Source organism: Lathamus discolor, chromosome 1 (genome assembly GCF_037157495.1).
Source record: "Lathamus discolor isolate bLatDis1 chromosome 1, bLatDis1.hap1, whole genome shotgun sequence".
NCBI classification, from domain to species: domain Eukaryota; kingdom Metazoa; phylum Chordata; class Aves; order Psittaciformes; family Psittacidae; genus Lathamus; species Lathamus discolor.
Genome location: NC_088884.1, coordinates 156205345 through 156227326, shown reverse-complemented (window position 1 = coordinate 156227326; position 21982 = coordinate 156205345). Strand labels below are relative to the sequence as shown.

The window sequence follows — 21982 nt, the reverse complement described above, 5'->3', positions numbered from 1 at the left end:
AAGTGAATTGGGATTCCTCAGTATTTTTCTAGTTTGCTAATAAACTAGCTTATTCTACTGTTTAGTTTAGGAAATGGGTAAAAATGCCAGAGAGTTCAGGCCCAGCTGCAGGTGTCTGAGGCTCAATTACTGAATCTGAGGCATTCCTTCTAGCTTTGGACAGATAGTGGTGAGTCAGGAATGGGAATCTTGGAGAGAGGCTGTATTGATGAGGACAAGCATTACAGATAGGTAATTTTCTCTCTTCTTTTCTTATAGGTTTGGAAGAACATTGTTCTCGGACAGTGAACGATCCGCACTTCTGAACAGAGTGCGACTTGAAGGAGTAAAAGGAATTGGTAGTTGTTGCTTCCTTCCAATTCTTTTTTTGTACTTGAACTTCTTCCTTTCTCTGGGTTTTCAATTGAGAAAGGCCATGAGCTCAGTAAGTATTTTAGTACTCTATGCAAACCTGGTTCTTGAAATGAGTTGTTTCTGGTAACCTCCAGAAATGCTTTGGAAGAGTTTGTAGTAAAAGCACAGGAACACAAGCCTACGAAACCTTATGTAACTGAAATTTCTGTTGTACTTCAATATTTAAATCTCTCTAGAAGCTAGCAGTAGGTCAGAAATGCTTAGAGTGTGAGCAGAAACCCGGCACAACTGTGAACTAGTCTTTCTCTTTACCAAACCCTCATGAGATGTTTTGTCTTAGTGACCTAAGTGGTAGGAGGTCTGGGGTGATGTTTTTTTCCTTGCTGCAGTGTGTTCAGGCAGGAATGACCTGTCCTGGCAGTCGATTCGTATGACAGCCTTTCTAGGAAGGGTTGTGTATGTCCTTGTGCACTTTAATTGGTGCTGCAGAGATGAGGGTCACATGGAAATGACTCCTAAAGAAAATGCTCTGGCTTTGTTCTCTCAGGGTCAACGCAAGCGCCGTGGAGGAGCAGTGAATTCCAGGCAAGTTCGGAAGCGAAACAGGCTAATGGCTTCTACAGCAGAAATGGCTTCAGAAGCAGAGCCAATAGAGCTTGAAGAAAGTGGTAAGCTTTCTTTTGCACTTCGTCAGACGCTAAACAGCTTCTGGAGGCTTGGGGTCCCACTTGACCTGTTTTTTTTGCCCGTTGCTAGGCCCCTTCTGGGGGGTAAAGGGAAACCTTGGATTGTATCAAGTGTCTAGTGCCCATGGCAGGGGGAACATAGATGATCATAAGGTCCTTTCAACCCTAACTGTTCTGTGATTCTATGGAATCTGCAAACAACAAGCATACTGACAACTGAGTTTGATACTGAGACGCGGTACATTCTCCACTCTTGATAGATGAGTTATGTAAGAAACGTGCTCAAGCACTGCTCAAACTCAGTTGGGGAACTTCCAACTTTTAGAAGGGTAATCAAGTCTTTGTCATCAATGGTGTCCCATCCCTCAAGCAAAGATTTGTGGTGTGGTACTATAAAACGATTTGATTCTATGGAATTCCTGTTTTATTCTGTGTGATCCACATTGTCCTACATTAGATAAATAATCTGTTGCTGTGTACCTACCAATATCTGTTGTCATTAGTTGCACCTTGGCCCTCAAGGGAGAAGCAGGTTCTGGTCAAAAAGCCTAGAAAAAGTATCAGAAACTAAAAAGTCTCATTGACTTCTTAAATGGAATTTTACATTGTGTTCTGAAATCCTAGGAAAGATTAAAATCAACTGTTGGTCTCCTGGTTATTACATGGAGCTTTGCTGTGCATTTGACTTTGAAAGTTTGGAAGAGACATGAGAGAGGAACTTGTACAGCGTGGTATTGTAGTTATTATATCCTATGCAATTAATTTTTTCTATTGTGTGATAAATATTCTCCTGTGTGAGATGTTAGATAATCTGCCTCCTGCAAGCTGTTATCGCACAACAGAATTGTATGAGTTGTTCAGCTACTGTTCCTCTTGCACTGCAACTTGCAGAAGACTGGTGGTAACACTCTATGAGGGCTAAGCTTGACTGAAATCTTGGTCACGTTTAGGAAGAGAAGAGGAATATGGCAAGGTTGAATCATAGACTGTTATGAAGCAGCAGGCACTTACTCCTCTGCGATCTCTGATCTTGCTTGTAACTTTCTTATTTTAAGCTGGTGAAGAAGTTGTAGACCTCACATGTGAATCTTCTGATCCTGTAGTCGTTGATCTCACTCACAATGATTCTGTTGTGGTAAGTAGTGAATGGTGCTTATGTAAAACTTGTAGGCAGACTGGGTTTGTATTGTACTTCCTGGCAGAATTGTAATTTAAGAACTAATTTTAAGGCTGAAGTTGACTTTTCAGTGCATGAAAGCCATGTTATTACAGGTTAACACAGAAGCTGCTCTGGAGGTGCACTTGCAAATACTGGGAGGGTAATCAAAACAAGCTTTTTGCTTCAGAACCTGGGTAGAACATACTGGTAACGGGTAATTTAACATAAGGAAATGCAATTTAAAGTTGAAGCTCTGATAGATAATCAAAGATACGGGACAATGATTTAAATAAAAAGTGAAGGAGATAAGTCTGTGACTTGATAAATATGAAGTGTTTAGCTGCAGCATTAATTGAAGTTTCTCTTGTCACACATATGCCAACTGCAACTGTAGGTTATTGTGCTACAAATCAGTTTATTACTCCAAGAAGCCTTAAAGAAAATCCACTTCCTTTTCTTATTTCTGTGTTTAAAGCTAGAATACATTTGATCCAGTCCACAGGGCAGTTTATAACTTCAGGTTTGGGATGCCACTACTGCTTTGCAAACCAGAAGCAAGCAGCAGGAATCACATGGAGGGGTAGCTGCTGCAGGAATTGTTCCTGAGCCTTTGCAAAGGAAAGGCCTCAAACTTTACAACATGATCCTCATCAAAATGGACAATGGGTTTGGGTTTTTTTCTGCAGCAGCTGTTAATCTAATATGAAGTATATTTGGATAGCATGCCTGGATTGGCCTGTTGGGGGTGGGACGGCAGAAGAGGGGAAGAGTCTAAATCCAGTTAGGGGATACTGAAACTTGGGAGGAGGGCTCTGGTGCTTCATAAAGTGCCTCCATTTCTGTCTCTTTATGGCAGTGCGTGCAGAAGCACCCTTATGTTTTCAGAGCAGCAGCTAATCTACTATTACTGTTAATATTCTTCAGCAAAATGAGGGAGTGATATCCTACCATTCTTAGCTTTTGTTTTCATTGCTTATCTTAGCTGGTGTTTGTATATAGTAGTAGGAGTGCACACCAACATCTAATTGTGTTCTTTTCTCTTCCTTCCCCTATCTTTTGGTGCAAGATTGTTGAAGGTGAGTTGACATTTTACAGTTGATAATGGCATTGTTCTAAAGTTTGTGTTTTGTGTGTGTGTGTGTGTTTTCCAATGAGCTTGAGCAGTGTGGATTGAAACTGCCTTTTCCAAAAGGCAAAAGACAGTGCTAAAGCATCATGTGAATGGATCCACTCTGTGCTTAATAGTCACTGACAGAGCTTGTAGAGAGTATCTGAATCAAAATCCATCAAGGCTGCTGAGAATATGTTTTGCTGTTTTCCAAGTACAGAAGTTCTTTAAGGCCAGGGCTGATAATATTCTGAATCATCACTGGCCTACCTGCTTTGAATAAGAAAATGTTGAAAGTTTTTCTTAGCTTTTATTGTGAAGAAGGAACTTTTAAAAGGAAGTTACTGATGGTCATAATACTTAATTTCATTATCTGGTGTAACATATCTTAACTTTGATAATAAGTATTAAGATGTGTAGTTTTTTGGGTTTTTTGGTTTGGTTTTTTTGCTCATTTAGGTGTTACTTCTTTACACCTGTAACTATTGTTATCCTTTATACCTGAATACTTGTGCAGGAAGGAATTTTAATTTAATGACAATTTATGTAATTTTGATCGATTAGTTAATACTTAATTATTTTTTTATGTAAGTGGAGTCACAGAGATAATTATTACATGTGGTTTCTGATTGTTAAAAAGTAAACAGCAGTTCTGTAACCTTTGGATGTTCCAGACCAGGGAATAAAAAAACCACCTTAACTCCTTTTATCTTGGGCAGTATAATTCCATTATTAAGTTTTCTTGGCACAGGAGGAAGATGATGAAAAGACTTACTACATTATTCCAATTTCCAAGTACTGATCTAAAAAAGATTAATTTTATAGAAACTGCCTTTATGTATAGAGCTTTGACAAAGAGAGGAGCAGTTAAGAATCATACCTTGATAGAGCAGTGAGGAGCCACAGTAGCTCTATAACTTAAATACTTAAATGCAGGCATCGCTTCCATAACTTCTGAAGCTTTCTGAACCAGGCACACTTGTGTTTCACCAGGCCTTTTTGTTGTGTAGGTACTCCTGTGCCATGCAACTTTGAAACTTAACTTCAGTCCTCTGAATTTCTCAACATAGTATAGTAGTGTTCTCTGTTAGTAAGAAAGAAGAGAGGATGCTTCCCTTTATGGGGGAGATCTCTTCACCTGTAGTGTAACTGCATGAAACTTATGACACCAAGAATCATTATGGTCATGATTCAGCAGTTTGTGAATAGAGCAAGTTTTTTATGTTGATACGCCGCCGAATATTTACAGTGTTTGGAGGTGTTCCACTTTAATATTTAGGAAACTAGTTAGTTTTTAAGCCAGCTGAGAATGGTCCATTTAAAATGAGAACCGTTACAGACTGGTTTTAATCATGCGTTTCATGTGTAGCTCCAGGGCTATATATTTTGTGCTGTGTCTAACTTAATAAAATTAAATTACAGAGAATCAAGGACAAAGGAGAAATCTGAGACTCAGAAGCCAGCGACAGTCAGACAGCTGTGTATTAAGTAGCGATGATGAAGATGAAACAAGAGACAATGATGTGTATGTGACACATAAACTGTCTCGAGAATTGGGACCACTTGAAGATGAAACTGCAAGTTCAAAGTATGTATGCTTTATGACCTACCCAAACATGGAATTTTGCTTTTCTTATGCATACAGGACTAAGTTACATTCCTGTTGCCTGGCTTATTTTGGAAGTCTTGCCTTATTCCAGTTAATGCCTTCTGTCAGTGAGGGGACTTTTTTTTCTCATCACATATCGCATGGTGACCAAATGATACCGTTTGCACTTAAGGACAAAAAGCCAGCCTGAGATAGATGGCAACTTTGCATACAACCTTAAAGATGAGTGTGGGGATATAGCAGGGAAGGGGGGATTGGTCATAAGCCGTGGCTCATAATGTATTGCTTTTTACTTTTCATGCAAAGCCCTAGTAGTGATGTTAGATGTAGAATATTTTCATTGGTGTTGACGAGGCTTGTTGCCATGAGACCATCAGGAAGCAGCATGGCAAATTTCAGTAAAAACTATTATTCATCGTTGTTTTACACCCTCTGACAGTTAACTGCCTTTTTCTCTCAGGACAGTAGCCTTTCTTCCCAAGGTATAATTGGAAGGCAGTTCTGGACATAATACTCTTACAGGCGCGTTTTGTTCTGTCTCATGTATGTCATGATGCTCTGATACATTTGCATGTAAGGTGGAGGTCTCACTGTGAAGGATAGCAGCCATAACAAGAAGGACACTCTTCAACAGTAAACTGCTATAGGATCACTGCATTATGTTGAGAAGGATGCGTGTATGGGGCTCATTAAATGAAATCAGGTGACCATTTGACTAGGGAATACGAAGAACGTGAAAACTGTGGTACAGACATTGCCTGTATTTCAATTTTTCAACTGTTAGGGGAGGGAATAAAGATTTTAATGAACTAGTGTAGTTTGAGCTTTTACTGACAGGCAATGAAGGAGAGTAATTGGGTATGAAAATCTTTGGTGTCAGGCATTCCATGTATGTAAGCTTACATGAATTAATGAACAGCAGAACAAATTTATAATTGTCATAAAACATAGTGCATTGTACCAGTGCATTTATAAATTTTTAAGTCACAGATTATTAAAATAATGATGTGTATGTGAACGGTAGCTTAGTTTTCTAAAGCATAAATAGGGATGTACTGTAGAAGCAGGTATTTTTCCAAGCTTTTGGGTTCTGCTTCATTAATATGTGAAAAATTCAAACTTAAAATGTAATTAAATTACTTAAAATAGAATAAAAACCAAAACCCAACACAAGGTTTTGTTCTGTTGTTCATTGATTCGTGTAATCTTGCATACATGAAACGCTTTTAATACCTGAAAGACGCATACAAAATATCTGAAAATATGCTTCCTAGCATGACAGATTTGATAAGGAAGCAGTTCTTGGAATGAATGGTTTCCAAAGGACAGCTAGATGCTTTTGTCAGAAAACCCTTATTTCTGAGCTGTTGAAGAACAGTGCTGCCATCCGTGTGCTGCACTGTACTACAGACTGCTGCTCCTTGTAAGAGTAGAGCAGGGGGACTGACTGCATCATCCCCGTCATGAGAAGCAAGACCCAGTTTCCTTTAGGGAGGGGGCACCCTAACTGCTTATTCCATGCAACAAATGGAGAGAGCGAAAGACGCGCAGGGACCTTCAGATGAAATGCGCCATGGCCGGTCTGTGCAGTCAGGTGATGACAAGGCATTTTAGGTAGCAGTGACCCTCAATGCACGGTGACATTAATGGACGCTTGTTCTTTCTGCTTTTGTTCCCTTTACCACAAGGCCATCTGGTACTGTTAGCTGTCCAATTTGCATGGATTTCTACTCGGAGGTAAGGATCCGCATCTTGTCATGGCTTCTTTTCTTTGCTGGAAGGAGAACGGGATGCGGGGTGAGCTGAGCGTCTGTGCTGGGTGCTGTGGGATGCTGCAGACAGCTGGCTTGAGGTACTGACCTCGCTGGGAAGGTCAAAGTGGCTTGGAAGTCAAAGTCATTTCTTGGTGGTGCACGTAATGCCAGAAACACATCCCAAGGTGGCACTGAAAGACCTTTAGGTTCCTTTAATCAGCCACGTACTGATTCCAGGCACCCAAGTCCTCTCTGCCTGGTACCAATAGAGCAGCAAAGCAGAATTTTTCACACCAGGTTCCTCTTGTGGTGTCTTTTCTTCCAGATTGTGCAAAGCGGACGACTGATTGTGTCAACTAAATGCGGCCATGTCTTCTGCAGTCAGTGTCTCCGTGATTCCCTAAGGAATGCCAACTCATGCCCAACCTGCAGGAAGAAACTCACTCACAGACAATATCATCCCATTTATATATGAGTACTTCTTTTTCTCAGGACAGACTCCACTGGGATGTTGAGGAATATGTCATGGGTTCAGAGTTCTGAAGAATTAAAGAGCGGCAGGTTCTGCAAATCCAAACTGTTTTTCTTTGAGAATAACTTGTACATGTATAGACAGGTTTTTTATTGTCCAGGCTACATCTTGTAATGTCCCTGGTTATAATGTTAAATTTAGGACTGGCTCTAAATTAGACCAGCAGCCTATATCAGAAAGGAAGCAACTAATGCATTTCCTTCCACTTTTGAGTAAGTAAGAGAGGTCTGAATATTTTGTTATTTCTTCCTCTTAAAATTATTCCCACCCTCGCATACAGCTATGGAAGAGTTAGAGTTCAAAACAGACAAGCAATTTGCCAATTCCTTACGCTTTTGCTTTTATCCTACCAGAAGCTCGTCACTATACTGCTTTCTGCTATTCCATCCTTACCCGAGTAGAGGTCTCTGTTAAACAGACAACAAGGGTAATGCAGTAAAATCGCCCGTTAACCAGCAGTCAGGTGTTTTAAACAGAAGGCTTGAACACGTGCATGTCCTTATAAACTCCATGAGATCTAATGTACGTAGACAAACTGCAGCATGGGCAATGTGAAAATACTGCTTGGAATGTTTTATCTTGAAACAGTTCCCATAGTGGAATCACAACGCTGATTTTTCTCTACGAAGGTGATGAGGTGGTCCCTTGGGTTTATTGCTGTTCTATAGCACTCTCTCCTGGTAACTGAGGAGAGCGTAGACATTTCTTGGCTTGCTAGTGACACGTAAGAAGCAAATGTATGTCTGCTGCCCTCTAGTCAGCTAAATCCCAAAGTATCCACAGATCTTGTACCACATGAAGTGTCCCCAGCGCAATGCTTCAAGTTCAGTGCAATTGCTTGGCTGTTCTCTTTAGTTGTTACAGTGACACCTGATGGTTTTAGCCTTTAGAAAAGGACTCTGAGACATGTTCCTGGAGAGAGCGTTCTTCTCTTGAAGCAAGGCAGGAACACACAGGTTTATGCACTGTCATCCAGACAGCTGGTTTGGGTTTTTTTGCCACAGGCCTGAGTTAGAAATGTGTTCTTTAAACCTGTTATAGGTAAAAGCTGCAGGCTGGGATGTGGCATCCCAGGAGGGCTGATATAAACAGGAGCTGATAAAAAGGAATCATTCTGTGTAGGTGAGATGATTAAATCAGTATTCTATGATCCACGTGTGCATCTATGAGAGGCTCCCAAATTAAGCTCAGGCACCTTTAGGCAGCTGGTTGCGCCAGACAACCAGGATTAGCACCATTCTGCGCTCTGGGACAGCACAGTTGTAGGATGTGTTTTGGTAACACTGGTATCTGAAGTGTCTTGGCTCGCCTGTCTGAGGGATGTGTGGGAAGCCTTCAGTGAAAGCAGCTCTTCTAATGAGCTGCCTCAAGTTGTGCTTTAAGATTGCAACTCACAAGTAGAGCGTTTTAGTTTTTTTTATGAGGACGTTTAGAGAAGTTTCTGGATGTAGTCACGCAGACAGAGCTCTGTGCCATGATGGCTCGCTTAAGAACTGCAATACCTTCCCCACCCTGGTTTGGAATCTCTTTGGCTCAACATCATGATCTGGAATAAGCAGTTTCTGCGTTGTGGCAGCCTGAAAACTGCTGAAGTTAAACACATGTAGTTACTGTGTGCTCCCCAAGCAAGGACTGCCAGAGTCCTGCCATAGCGCGATGACTCCAAGGTGCTGGTGCTTGAGTCCCCAGAAGCAGGGAATTGATGGAGCAACTCTAGAAATTGCTTCCAGCGATAGCTGCCAGAACACAAGCAGCCCAGCGTTACAGCTGTTGAGGTGCTTTAGGGGCCACAGCAACCGCTGGCTCCTGGTAGCTTACAGAAAAAAAGAAGAAAAAGAAAAGACCAGCTTTCCTTGGGTGCTCCTGCACGAGAGGGATGAGAAGCAGAGGATTTACTGGGTTAGCTCTGGGGATGAAGGGTGGTCATGTCCCTGCGCGTCTTTCAGAGTGCACTGGCTGTAGCCTAAAGTGACTTTGCAAAGCTCCCTCTGTGGAAATACTGCTTTGTAGGTAGTGTCAGCAGAAATGGATCCAACTGAAATTCTGACGCCACAAACCAGAGGCTGTTTTGCAGAAAAGGTTTTCGCTTTTGCATAGCCTGGGAAGTGCCACAAACTTAGTGCAGAGCAAAACGGACTTTTAAGTGTCAGCCCGTGGAAAAGACTCAATTGCATTCCAGGCTTTCTTTTGGAGGGGTGGGAAGGGCGAGAAGAGTCCTCGCTAGATTGGAGTTCCAGTGAAGTTTCACGCTGTCAAGAAATTACAGGGAATATAAAGATTTTTTTCATTATGTAAATGTATCTCTTCTTGTTGTATATAGTTTGTTTTTCCTGTATTTAATGGTATTCATGTCTGTCTGTCCCATGTCCATTGGACTACTGGTAGGCAAAGAGTTCTTTCACCAGGTGGAAATAAAACTATTGATTTGATGAACTGGCAGTTTCGGTTCTTTTCATCCCAATGTGTTATTGATTAAGGGCGGGCGGAAATCCTACTTTCCCAAACTTTGAGTTACTTTTTCTGGCCTATCTTGTATGGGGAAGGGGAGGGAGGTGCTGCCTGGAGCATGTGCGTGATGATGGTTTCCACATGAAATCCTCGAGGAGCTCTGCTGCAAGGGTGACTTCTGCAAGTGGTTCCAGAAAGAGTGGTTTGTGGTGGACCTGAGCAGCTGCTGTGTGAGTAAATGTACTCTTCTGACCGAGGGCAGTGCCAATTGAGCTCCTTGAGTGTCTACGGTTTCTCGTGATCCCTGGTCAGAGCAGACCGAAACCTTTCTGCAGCTTCTGGTTGCACTGTTGTTGTTCCCTGCCCTTGTGCCCTCCCTGGGGCGCTTCTGGGAAGAAGCTTTACTTTGTAAAGCCAAGAGCCTACCTGCTCCGCAGTTTTTCAACAGGCGCGTGCAAAGAACTCGAGAGAACCCGCGCCGTTGGACACAGAACGTTGCGGTTGCCAGGGCCCGGAGTCCTGTGATGCTGTGGGTACAGGAGGCTGAGTGTCAGTTCCTGGCTCTCTCCGCTAGGGAGCAGACTGAGGCTTGGCGGTGTGCGCTGCAGGTGGGGACATGAAGCAATTGGCTCAAATTGGCCAGAAAGACTCCGGAGTCATGAGGGATGGCAATGCAGATGATTTGCTTCCACCGTTTCCAGTCACGGGGAGCAGGAATCTGAAAACTGAGAAACTAATAAGAGGGGAGGGGGTAGTAGGTGTTGGGTCTGGCTCATCCTTCCCAAGCTGTGGGGCCCAGAGCTCAAGGGGAGGCTTCGCCAGCACTGAAAGCAGCGGGATAATCCCCTCTCTTGAGCGGCTGGTCATGCTGTGTTGGATGCCGGCCAGGGCGCGGGTTGCCCCCTTGGCTGCCAGGGCAAGCTGCTGACTCCTGTTGAGCCTGCTGTCAACCAGCACCCCCAGATCCCTTCCTGCAAGGTTCCTCTCCAGCCGCTCCTCTCCCCATTTATGCTTCTAGATGATGCGTTTCTGTGTCCACTGGTGTCCTTGCCAGGTCTTGCCTGAAGCGCCTGCAACTCTTCCTTGGAGAAGAACTACAGGCAGGTGGCAACACCAGCAATCTGGCATTTAACCTGGGACATCCCCTCTAGCTTTGGACAGAAAGTGGTGGGTCAGGCATGGGAACCTTGGAAAGGGGCTGTTTTGAAAAGGACGAGCATTACAGAGAGGTAATGTTCTCTCTTCTCCTCCTGTAGGCTTGGAAGCACATTGTCCTTGGGCAGTGAGCCGCCTGCACTTTTGAACCTCTTCTTTCTCTGGGTTTTTGACCGAGAAACACCATGAGCTCAGTAAGTATTTTACTGCTCAATGCAGCCCTGGTTCTTGAAATGAGTTGCTTCTGGTAACCTCCAGAAATGCTTTGAGAGAGTGTGTAGCAAAGACACAGGCACATAAGCATATGAAAATGAGTCCTAAAGAAAATGCTCTGGCTCTGTTCTGTCTCAGGGTCAGCGCAAGCGCTCTGGAGGAGCACTTGATTCCGGGCGGCCTCGGAAACAAATGAGGCTGACGGCTAACACCTCAGCCAGGGCTACAGGAGCAGAGCCGATAGAGCTAGCAGAAAGTGGTGAGCTTTCTTTTGCACTTGGTCAGAAGCTAAACTGCTCCTGGAGGCTTGGGGTCCCACTTGAGCTGTGTTTTTGGCAGTTGCTAGGCCCCTTCTGGGGGCCAAGGATAACCTCGGATCTTACCAAGTGTCTAGCATGGGATCTACAAACAAGCAGCATACGGACAACCGATTGAGCTGGGTGCTGGGGCGCAATGCGTTGTCCGCTTGTGCCAGATGACTTGTGTCAGAAAGGTGCTCAGGTGCTGCTCAAATGCCTGAAGGTTGGGTCTGAAGAGCTGGGAGTCACTGAAGCTGCCCCTACAGAGAGTGGCAAACTAAGCTGGGGCAGTGCCAAGGTTTAGAGATGCAATCAAGACCTTGTCATTAGTGGTACCCCATCCATCAAGGGAAAATTTAAGGCAAGGTACTGTGAATCCTGTCAGATTCCTGCTTTATTCTGTGTGATCCACATTGTTCTACATTAGATGAATAATCTGTTGCTGTGTGCCTACTGCCAAGTGTTGTCGTACAGCAGAAGTGAATGAGGAGCTCAGCCACACTTGCCCTGGCATTGCAACTTGCAGAAGACCTTTCTACAGTGCCAGGCAATTTTATTCCTCTGATAATGAGATTGTCCTAAACTTCACCTTTTGGGTGCATGTTTTCCAATGAACTTGGGCAGCATGGATTAAAACTGCCTATTCCAAAAGGCAAAGGGCAATGCTTAGGGATCTGGCGACTGGATCCAATCTGTGCTTGATAGTCACTCTCAGAGCTTGTAGAGACAATCCAAAAGCAAAGCTGCACAAAGTCTATTTTCATTTTCCTCATACACAAGTTCTGCAAACATAAAGCTGATATTAATTTAATCATTATCTTTACCACCGGAACATCTGAATATGAAATATTTCAGAAGATTACTTCTAGCATGCATTGCAGTGAGGAAAATAAAGTAGTTACAAACTTGATAGAATCCTGCATTTGAAGGGCTGTTCCAAATCTATATATTTTATTCCTCTTTCTAACTGAGGAAAACTCTGTCCCTCCGACATAGCAACTTGCAGAAGTGGCAGGCAATCTGCAGTCTTTGATTCTGATCCTCGCATTCTGTTTTTATGCTCCTGCAGAAGTAACAAGTCTCTCAAGTGAGTCTTTGGAGCCTGACACCATTGATCTGACTCAGGATGGCTCTGATGAGGTAAGGAGCGAATGGCACACTTCCCTAAACCTTGTAGTCAAATCAGTTTTCTGTTGCGCTTCCTGAGGGAATGCCTTGTTAAGGACAGATTTTCCATTTGAAGCTGAGTTGCCAGTGCACCACTTTAAGCTGTCCAGAGGTGATCATTTGCCTTTAGATAGAGTAGACATGATGATAAATGCATTTCAAGTACAACATTCCTAAGGATGTAGACCCCCTTTTTCATTCCGTGGCACATATACAGCCAGATGACTACTCCTAGAAGCCCTTAAAAAATCCTATTTTTGTTTTTTAATGCTCTTTTTGAAGCTAGAATAGTATTTGATCTATTCAGTACTGTAGTTTTTAACAACAGCTTTATGATGGCACTGCTAGCTTGCACAGGAGAAGCAAGCAACAGAAATCATGTGTGGAGGTACCACCTTCAGGGTTTCTTCTTGAGCCTTTGAAAAGGAAAGGCCTCAAACTTGACACAGCCATCTGCTTTTGACATGGTTTAGTCCTACCAGGCACTACGGAGAGCTTGGGGTTGTGGGTATTTTCTTCTTTAGCAGCTCTTAGTCTGATAGGGAGTGTTTCTGGATATCACACCTGAATTGGCCTGTTTGAGGGAGAGATGGCAAAGAATCTCTTCCGGCCTAAATCCAGTTAGTTGGTACTGAGGCTGCAGAGGCAGGAGGATGCTGTTCTTGTAGGTCAAAAGCTGCCTGCATTTCGATCCCTTTGCAGCAGCATGAGCAAAAGCAGAAGCAACCAGATGTTTCCAGAGCAGCAGCTAATCTGCTACCACTTTGCATGTTCTGCAAAATGGGAGAGGGGTCTCCTACCATTCTTAGCTGTTTTGTTGACATTGCTTAGCTGATGTCTGTTTGTGCATGACTCCGCGGGTGCACACCAAAGTCTAATTGTATTTTCTTTTCTCTCCCTCCGCATACGTATCGATACAAGTCGGATGCTGAAGGTGAGTTGCTGTTTTACAGTTGATAAGGGGATTGTCCTAAATAGAATCATTTGGGGGTATTTTTTCTAATGAACTTGAGCAGCAGCGTGGTTTGAAACTGCCTTTTCCAAAAGGCAAGGGTCAGTGTTTAGTGATCTGGCGACTGGATCCAACCTGTGCCTGATCGTCACTCTCAGAGCTTGTAGAGAGTATCTGAAATCAAAGCTACTCAAGATTTGTTTCTATTTGCAAATACAGAAGTTCTGTGACACTGAAGTTGTTGGTAATTTGATCATCGCTTTTCCCACTGGAATATCTGCTCTGAATATGAAATACTCATTGAGATTAGTTTTTATGTCTTGTGAGAGAAATAAAGAAAAAATTACGGACTCTTAATAATCCCACATTCCAAGGATAGTTCCAGGGCTATATCTTTTATACAATATCTAACCTACAAAAACTCTGTCTTTCTGGCATTGCAACATGCAGAAGACAATTCGATATTGGTAGAATATTTTATTCCCCTGTAATCTCTGATTCTGATCCTCGCATTCTGTTTTTATGCTCCTGCAGAAGTAACAAGTCTCTCAAGTGAGTCTTCGGAGCCTGACGCCATTGATCTGACTCAGGATGGCTCTGATGAGGTAAGGAGCGAATGGCACACTTCCCTAAACCTTGTAGTCAAATCAGTTTTCTGTTGCGCTTCCTGAGGGAATGCCTTGTTAAGGACAGATTTTCCATTTGAAGCTGAGTTGCCAGTGCACCACTTTAAGCTGTCCAGAGGTGATCATTTGCCTTTAGATAGAGTAGACATGATGATAAATGCATTTCAAGTACAACATTCCTAAGGATGTAGACCCCCTTTTTCATTCCGTGGCACATATGCAGCCAGATGACTACTCCTAGAAGCCCTTAAAAAATCCTATTTTTGTTTTTTAATGCTCTTTTTGAAGCTAGAATAGTATTTGATCTATTCAGTACTGTAGTTTTTAACAACAGCTTTATGATGGCACTGCTAGCTTGCACAGGAGAAGCAAGCAACAGAAATCACGTGTGGAGGTACCACCTGCAGGGTTTCTTCTTGAGCCTTTGAAAAGGAAAGGCCTCAAACTTGACACGGCCATCTGCTTTTGACATGGTTTAGTCCTACCAGGCACTACGGAGAGCTTGGGGTTGTGGGTATTTTCTTCTTTAGCAGCTCTTAGTCTGATAGGGAGTGTTTCTGGATATCACACCTGAATTGGCCTGTTTGCGGGAGAGATGGGGAAAGAATCTCTTCCGGCCTAAATCCAGTTAGTTGGTACTGAGGCTGCAGAGGCAGGAGGATGCTGTTCTTGTAGGTCAAAAGCTGCCTGCATTTCGATCCCTTTGCAGCAGCATGAGCAAAAGCAGAAGCAACCAGATGTTTCCAGAGCAGCAGCTAATCTGCTACCACTTTGCATGTTCTGCAAAATGGGAGAGGGGTCTCCTACCATTCTTAGCTGTTTTGTTGACATTGCTTAGCTGATGTCTGTTTGTGCATGACTCCGCGGGTGCACACCAAAGTCTAATTGTATTTTCTTTTCTCTCCCTCCGCATACGTATCGATACAAGTCGGATGCTGAAGGTGAGTTGCTGTTTTACAGTTGATAAGGGGATTGTCCTAAATAGAATCATTTGGGGGTATTTTTTCTAATGAACTTGAGCAGCAGCGTGGTTTGAAACTGCCTTTTCCAAAAGGCAAGGGTCAGTGTTTAGTGATCTGGCGACTGGATCCAACCTGTGCCTGATCGTCACTCTCAGAGCTTGTAGAGAGTATCTGAAATCAAAGCTACTCAAGATTTGTTTCTATTTGCAAATACAGAAGTTCTGTGACACTGAAGTTGTTGGTAATTTGATCATCGCTTTTCCCACTGGAATATCTGCTCTGAATATGAAATACTCATTGAGATTAGTTTTTATGTCTTGTGAGAGAAATAAAGAAAAAATTACGGACTCTTAATAATCCCACATTCCAAGGATAGTTCCAGGGCTATATCTTTTATACAATATCTAACCTACAAAAACTCTGTCTTTCTGGCATTGCAACATGCAGAAGACAATTCGATATTGGTAGAATATTTTATTCCCCTGTAATCTCTGATTCTGATCCTCGCATTCTGTTTTTATGCTCCTGCAGAAGTAACAAGTCTCTCAAGTGAGTCTTCGGAGCCTGACGCCATTGATCTGACTCAGGATGGCTCTGATGAGGTAAGGAGCGAATGGCACACTTCCCTAAACCTTGTAGTCAAATCAGTTTTCTGTTGCGCTTCCTGAGGGAATGCCTTGTTAAGGACAGATTTTCCATTTGAAGCTGAGTTGCCAGTGCACCACTTTAAGCTGTCCAGAGGTGATCATTTGCCTTTAGATAGAGTAGACATGATGATAAATGCATTTCAAGTACAACATTCCTAAGGATGTAGACCCCCTTTTTCATTCCGTGGCACATATACAGCCAGATGACTACTCCTAGAAGCCCTTAAAAAATCCTATTTTTGTTTTTTAATGCTCTTTTTGAAGCTAGAATAGTATTTGATCTATTCAGTACTGTAGTTTTTAACAACAGCTTTATGATGGCACTGCTAGCTTGCACAGGAGAAGCAAGCAACAGAAATCACGTGTGGAGGTACCACCTGCAGGGTTTCTTCTTGAGCCTTTGAAAAGGAAAGGCCTCAAACTTGACACGGCCATCTGCTTTTGACATGGTTTAGTCCTACCAGGCACTACGGAGAGCTTGGGGTTGTGGGTATTTTCTTCTTTAGCAGCTCTTAGTCTGATAGGGAGTGTTTCTGGATATCACACCTGAATTGGCCTGTTTGAGGGAGAGATGGCAAAGAATCTCTTCCGGCCTAAATCCAGTTAGTTGGTACTGAGGCTGCAGAGGCAGGAGGATGCTGTTCTTGTAGGTCAAAAGCTGCCTGCATTTCGATCCCTTTGCAGCAGCATGAGTAAAAGCAGAAGCAACCAGATGTTTCCAGAGCAGCAGCTAATCTGCTACCACTTTGCATGTTCTGCAAAATGGGAGAGGGGTCTCCTACCATTCTTAGCTGTTTTATTGACATTGTTTAGCTGATGTCTGTTCGTGCATGACTCCGCGGGTGCACACCAAAGTCTAATTGTATTTTCTTTTCTCTCCCTCCGCGTATGTTTTGACGCAAGGCTGATGAAGATGGTGAGTTGATGTTTTACAATTGATAAAGGATTGTCCCAAACTTATGTCCTGGGGGCTGTGTTTTTCAATGAACTTGAGAGTTAAGCAGCATGGATTGAAACTGTCTTTTCCAAAAGGCAAAGGACAGTGCTAAAGCAACATGCAAATGGATCCAGTCTCTGCTTAAAAGTCACTCTCAGAGCTTGTAGAGAATATCTGAAATCAAAACTGCATAAAATTGTTTTCTTCTTTTCCAAAGATGCAAGTTCAGCAAACATGAATTTGATCTTAATTTAATTATCAATTTTACCCCTCAAATTCTTGCTTTGAGTGAGAAATGGAAACAAAGGGGTTTAGCCTGTGTTGCCTGAAGGAATTATCCACCACCAGTTTCAGGGGGCTTGAAAGCAGGTCCCTTTTAACCCAAACCGCTCTATGTTTCTGTGGTTCTACGAACAAAGGAAGTTACAGACTCTATATAATCCTGCATTTCAAGGAATGTTCCAGAGCCACCCATCTTATGCCCTATCTACCTTAGGGAAATTTTGTTCTTCTGGCATTGCAGCTTGCAGAAGACTGTTTTATAGTGGCAGGTAATTTTATTCTCCTGCGATCTCTGATCTTAATTCTCACGTTCTGTTTTTACTCTCCTGAATCAGATGAATCTTCTGATGCTGAAGTCTTTCTTCTCATTTACGATGATGTTTCTGTTGTGGTAAGTAGTGAGTGGCAATCTTAGCTAAACCTTGTAGTCAAATTAGTCTTCCCTTGTGCTCCATGATAGAATAGTGTCACACCAGAGACTAATGGTATTTTCTTCTCTCTCCCTTCCCATATGTGTCGCTGCAAGATGCCTGCCGAAGGTGAGTTGATGTTTTATCATTATAATGATTTTTCCTTAACTTCAGTTTTTTGGTTTGGTTTTCTGTTTTTGTCCAAAGAACATGAGCAGCACTGACTGAAACTGCTTTTTGAAAAGGCATAGGACAGCCATGAAATATCTGAACAGCTTCTTAGAGAATGGAGCTATTCTGTACTTTACAGTCACTAGGAGAGCTTGCAGAAAGTATCTGAAATAAAATCCGTGACAGCTGCTCAAAATATGTTTTCTTATTTTCCAAATACAGAAAGTCTGTAAGGCCAAAGTCGCTTGTACTCGTAATCATGCCTTTTAACACTGGTATTTGCCTGCTTTGGATGAGAGAATGTTTTCTGACAGGGGTTTTAGCCCATATGGCAGTGGTGTTCCTGCAGCGCAGTAAACATTAAAGACTATTCATAATCATGCATTTCAGGATCGTTGCAGGGCTGTAGGTTTTATACTGCATCTGACTTGCTGTCATCCAATTACAGGGAACCAACAAGAAAGGGGAAATTCCAGACCAAGAGGCCAGCAGCAGTCGGATATCGCTCGTCCAAGTAGAGATGATCCAGATGAGCCGAGATCTAATGATGTGTATGTAGCAGCTTAAGTGTCTTTCTAAACTCTGATTTGTTGCAAGGGTTTGGGTTATGTTTGGTTACCATGTGAATTTCATTCATAAAATCGGTTTGCATTGCTTGAATATTACTTATGTAAAGAAAAATAGCCAAAGCCCAGCACAAACTTTTCTCCTGCTGTTCATGAACTCATGATCTAATACGTTTTACAGTATGGCTTGACGCAAGTTGAAATGCTTGTAAAACCTGAAAGACACACCCAAAATATCTGAAAATATGCTTCTTAGCGTGACAGATTTGATAAGGAAGCAGTTCTTGGAATGAATGGTTTCCAAAGGACAGCTAGATGCTTTTGTCAGAAAACCCTTATTTCTGAGCTGTTGAAGAACAGTGCTGCCATCCGTGTGCTGCACTGTACTACAGACTGCTGCTCCTTGTAAGAGTAGAGCAGGGGGACTGACTGCATCATCCCCCTCATGAGAAGCAAGACCCAGTTTCCTTTAGGGAGGGGGCACCCTAACTGCTTATTCCATGCAACAAATGGAGAGAGCGAAAGACGCGCAGGGACCTTCAGATGAAATGCGCCATGGCCGGTCTGTGCAGTCGGGTGATGACAAGGCATTTTAGGTAGCAGTGACCCTCAATGCACGATGACGTTAATGGACGCGTCTTCTTTCTGCTTTTGTTCTCTCTACCACAAGGCCGCCGGGTACCATAAGGTGTCCAATTTGCATGGATTTCTACTCGGAGGTAAGGATCCGCATCTTGTCATGGCTTCTTTTCTTTGCTGGAAGGAGAACGGGATGCGGGGTGAGCTGAGCGTCTGTGCTGGGTGCTGTGGGATGCTGCAGACAGCTGGCTTGAGGTACTGACCTCGCTGGGAAGGTCAAAGTGGCTTGGAAGTCAAAGTCTTTTCTTGGTGGTGCACGTAGTGCCAGAAACACATCCCAAGGTGGCACTGAAAGACCTTTGGGTTCCTTTAATCAGCCATGTACTGATTCCAGGCACCCAAGTCCTCTCTGCCTGGTACCAATAGAGCAGCAAAGCTGAATTCTTCACACCAAATTCCTCTGGTGCTTTCTTTTCCTCCAGATCATGCAAAGCGGACGACAGATTGTCTCAACCACATGTGGCCACGTCTTCTGCAACTGGTGTCTCCGTTATAGCCTTATGAATGCCAGGCTTTGCCCAACCTGCAGGGCGGACACTGGCGGACAATATCATCCTCTCTATATATGAGGACTGAAGATCTAAAGAACAGCAGCTTGTTCAGTTTTTATTTGTTTCTGGTTATTTATTTTTGGTTTCTTGTTCCAAATAAAAATGGCTGTTTATTACAAATAAGTGGGATGTGTCTGGAGACCTTTTTTATGGTCCAAGTGGTTTTTCGTAGTGTCCCTGGTTAGAATGCTAAAGTTAGGACCGTCTCCAAATTAGACCTGCAGCCTATATCAGAAAACAAAGAGCTAATGCGTTTCCTTCTGCTTTTTTATGCTTAAATAAGAGGGGTCTGAATTTTTTCTTATTTCTTACTCTTAGAATTATTCCCACCCCCACATACAGCTATGGAAGTGTTGCCATTCAAAATACAGATGATCAATTTGCCAATTCCTTACACTTTTGCTTTTATCCTACCAGAAGCTCGTGACTATATTGCTTACTGCTCTTACATCTTTTCCCAAGTAGAGATAAGTTCTGTAATGACGGATCATAGTTTATATATATATAGAAAAATATTAAATTGACAACTAGGACAGTTCCATAAAACGACCTGCTGTGAAGGTGCAGTCAGGTGTTTCAAGCAGAAGGCTGTGCAGACACTTAGGGTGTTATGATGTGTGAGTCCTGCTTATTCCCACTAGCACCTATACTACTCACACGCTGTAGATTTAGAGCTGGTATATTTTCATTTTCCATATTTGATTTTACCTTACGGTTATAGGCATGGCAGCCGCAGATATTAATGAAATTGTGGATGAGGAGCTGCTTCTTTCTAGAGCTTTTTCCTTTCTTATATTGCATGAAGAAAACATCAGCATTAAAATCCTTACTCAGAAGAATCACGGGTTATTATATTGACATAATATAGAGACAAGAGAGGCAGAGGGATGATCTTGGAGGACTGTCTACACAAACAATTGCAGACATCCATTTTAAACACATTTCAATTATTTATATGGAAACTCGTTTCCCAGGGAGTGCATAAAATGCATCCACATCTAGTGAGGGATTCCATTGCTATCCTGGTGAAGGTGAAGGATCTCTGCTTCATCCAGCAGTATTTTATCCTTTGTTTCCTTTAGCAATCATTTATCCCTTCAATATCTGCTCTGATACCCTCTGCCTTTGCCAGTCACCTGTGGCACATGTGGTGGCACCAACCCCTGGTTCAGCACCCTGCACTCCTGCAGAGCATCTGAAGGCACCAGGTTAAATTTTCTCCCTACCGCTAAGTCCTCAACTGAGGCAAGGCCTTGCTGTGCTCAATGAGAGCTCAGTGACCAATGTTCCAACACCATTTCCCCAAATCATTTATTAATAGCCACAAAGATCGTGGCTTATTTCTAACTAAGTCAGCCATCAAAATTTTGTACACTGACCATGCATATATTTGTGCCTTCTTCCTCACCGGGGTGCAGACAAGTGGATTTTCAAAATAGCCTCAGGTGAAGGTTTAAGCCATTCGTTTTACAAGGCTCTTGAAAAGCTTCTTTTCTAACCTGCCAAATTATAGAATGGTTATAATTTGTTCAAGTCTTTCACCATTTAAGAAAACACCTGACATATGTTGAAGCATTTAGTAGCCCATAGCTGAGCAAATGGAGCGTGGGGCTGTGGGAGCAACCAGGGGTCCACTGGGAAGAGAGCTGATTGCTCAGCAGGAGGCTCCATGAATTGCAACCAGCTAATTAGAAGAAATGCTTGCGAAAGACCCATTTTCTGGCTAGAACATATCTGAAGTGCTTTGGTCTCTGTCACTAGAGACTGCATGTTAGGTTTGCCATCCAGTTCCTTTTGCTTTCACCTTCTCCAACCTCTTGTATTTAAAGGCAAAGAGCACTGCAGGGATAGCAGTGCTGCTCAGCCGTGTGACTTTCAGCATCACTCAGAAAGAAAGGGGATTTGCAGCTGGAGGTGCTTGGATCCTAAAACCAATTCTTACTGTTCTTTTTATTTGACCAGCAAAAATCGGCCAGTTCCATAAACTTCTACAGCCATCAGCAGGAGCTGCAAATTATCCCCCAGGGTTCCAAGGGCAGCAGTAAGGAGAAATTTGAGCAGCGTTGCAGGTTTGGCAACTTGAGAAATGCCTCCTGGCTCCTAGGCGTGAAGTCAGGCAGAGCCTTCGTTTCAGAGCCTCTTCCCCTGCAAAGGCAGGGCTGTTGTTTGTCATGTGCATGGGGATACCGAGGGAAATGGCTGGCACCCTGTTTGCGGATCTGCTTTAAGCCCACCGCTCCCTCTGGCAGCTATGGGCTTTCACAGTGCCGGAGCTGGACAGTACCTCATCATCTTATCTTACCATCATTCATCTGAAGAGATGAATGAAATCATTGTATCGGGTGTGCAGCAGCTCCTTGGAAATGAAAGCAAATAGGATGGGGTTGACATTTAAGAAATGGAAAGTTCTTGTTATACCTCAGCATTGCTACCTAGATACTGTGTAGGATTTTAGTGGTTGTATTATTGATTCATATATGTTAGGATGTCTAGAAAAAGATTTTTTTTTAAATACTTTTGAAAACAACTGTTTACTCATTTATATATCTGCGCTACCGCACACACTGATTTTACAGCTGAGCTTGCAAGGGTTGGATAGTGTGGACAGGAGTGAGACTATCAGCCCTAAAGGTGCCTATAAGGATGCTGGGGAGGGACTCCTCATTAGAAACTGTAGCGATAGGACAAGGGGTAACAGGTTAAAACTTAAACAGGGGAACTTTACAATGGATATAAGGAAGAAGATCTTTACTGT

General features: G+C 42.9%; 1 protein-coding gene and 1 long non-coding RNA gene across 2 annotated transcripts; both read left to right on the top strand.

The window, feature by feature from the left end:
- The first annotated feature begins 340 nt into the window (after nucleotides 1-340).
- On the top strand, nucleotides 341-9635 carry RNF4 (ring finger protein 4). The gene is made up of 7 exons (XM_065660619.1): nucleotides 341-424; nucleotides 902-1022; nucleotides 2096-2175; nucleotides 3266-3275; nucleotides 4730-4895; nucleotides 6605-6653; nucleotides 6996-9635. Exons 1-7 carry the CDS (start codon nucleotides 416-418, stop codon nucleotides 7143-7145), a joined length of 585 nt encoding a protein of 194 aa, XP_065516691.1. The 5' UTR covers nucleotides 341-415; the 3' UTR covers nucleotides 7146-9635.
- An 8281-nt stretch (nucleotides 9636-17916) lies between these two features.
- LOC136007428 (uncharacterized) lies at nucleotides 17917-19264 on the top strand. The gene is made up of 3 exons (XR_010609694.1): nucleotides 17917-18022; nucleotides 18708-18756; nucleotides 19099-19264. It is a non-coding gene; the product is annotated as an uncharacterized LOC136007428 (long non-coding RNA).
- The last annotated feature ends 2718 nt before the right edge of the window (nucleotides 19265-21982 follow it).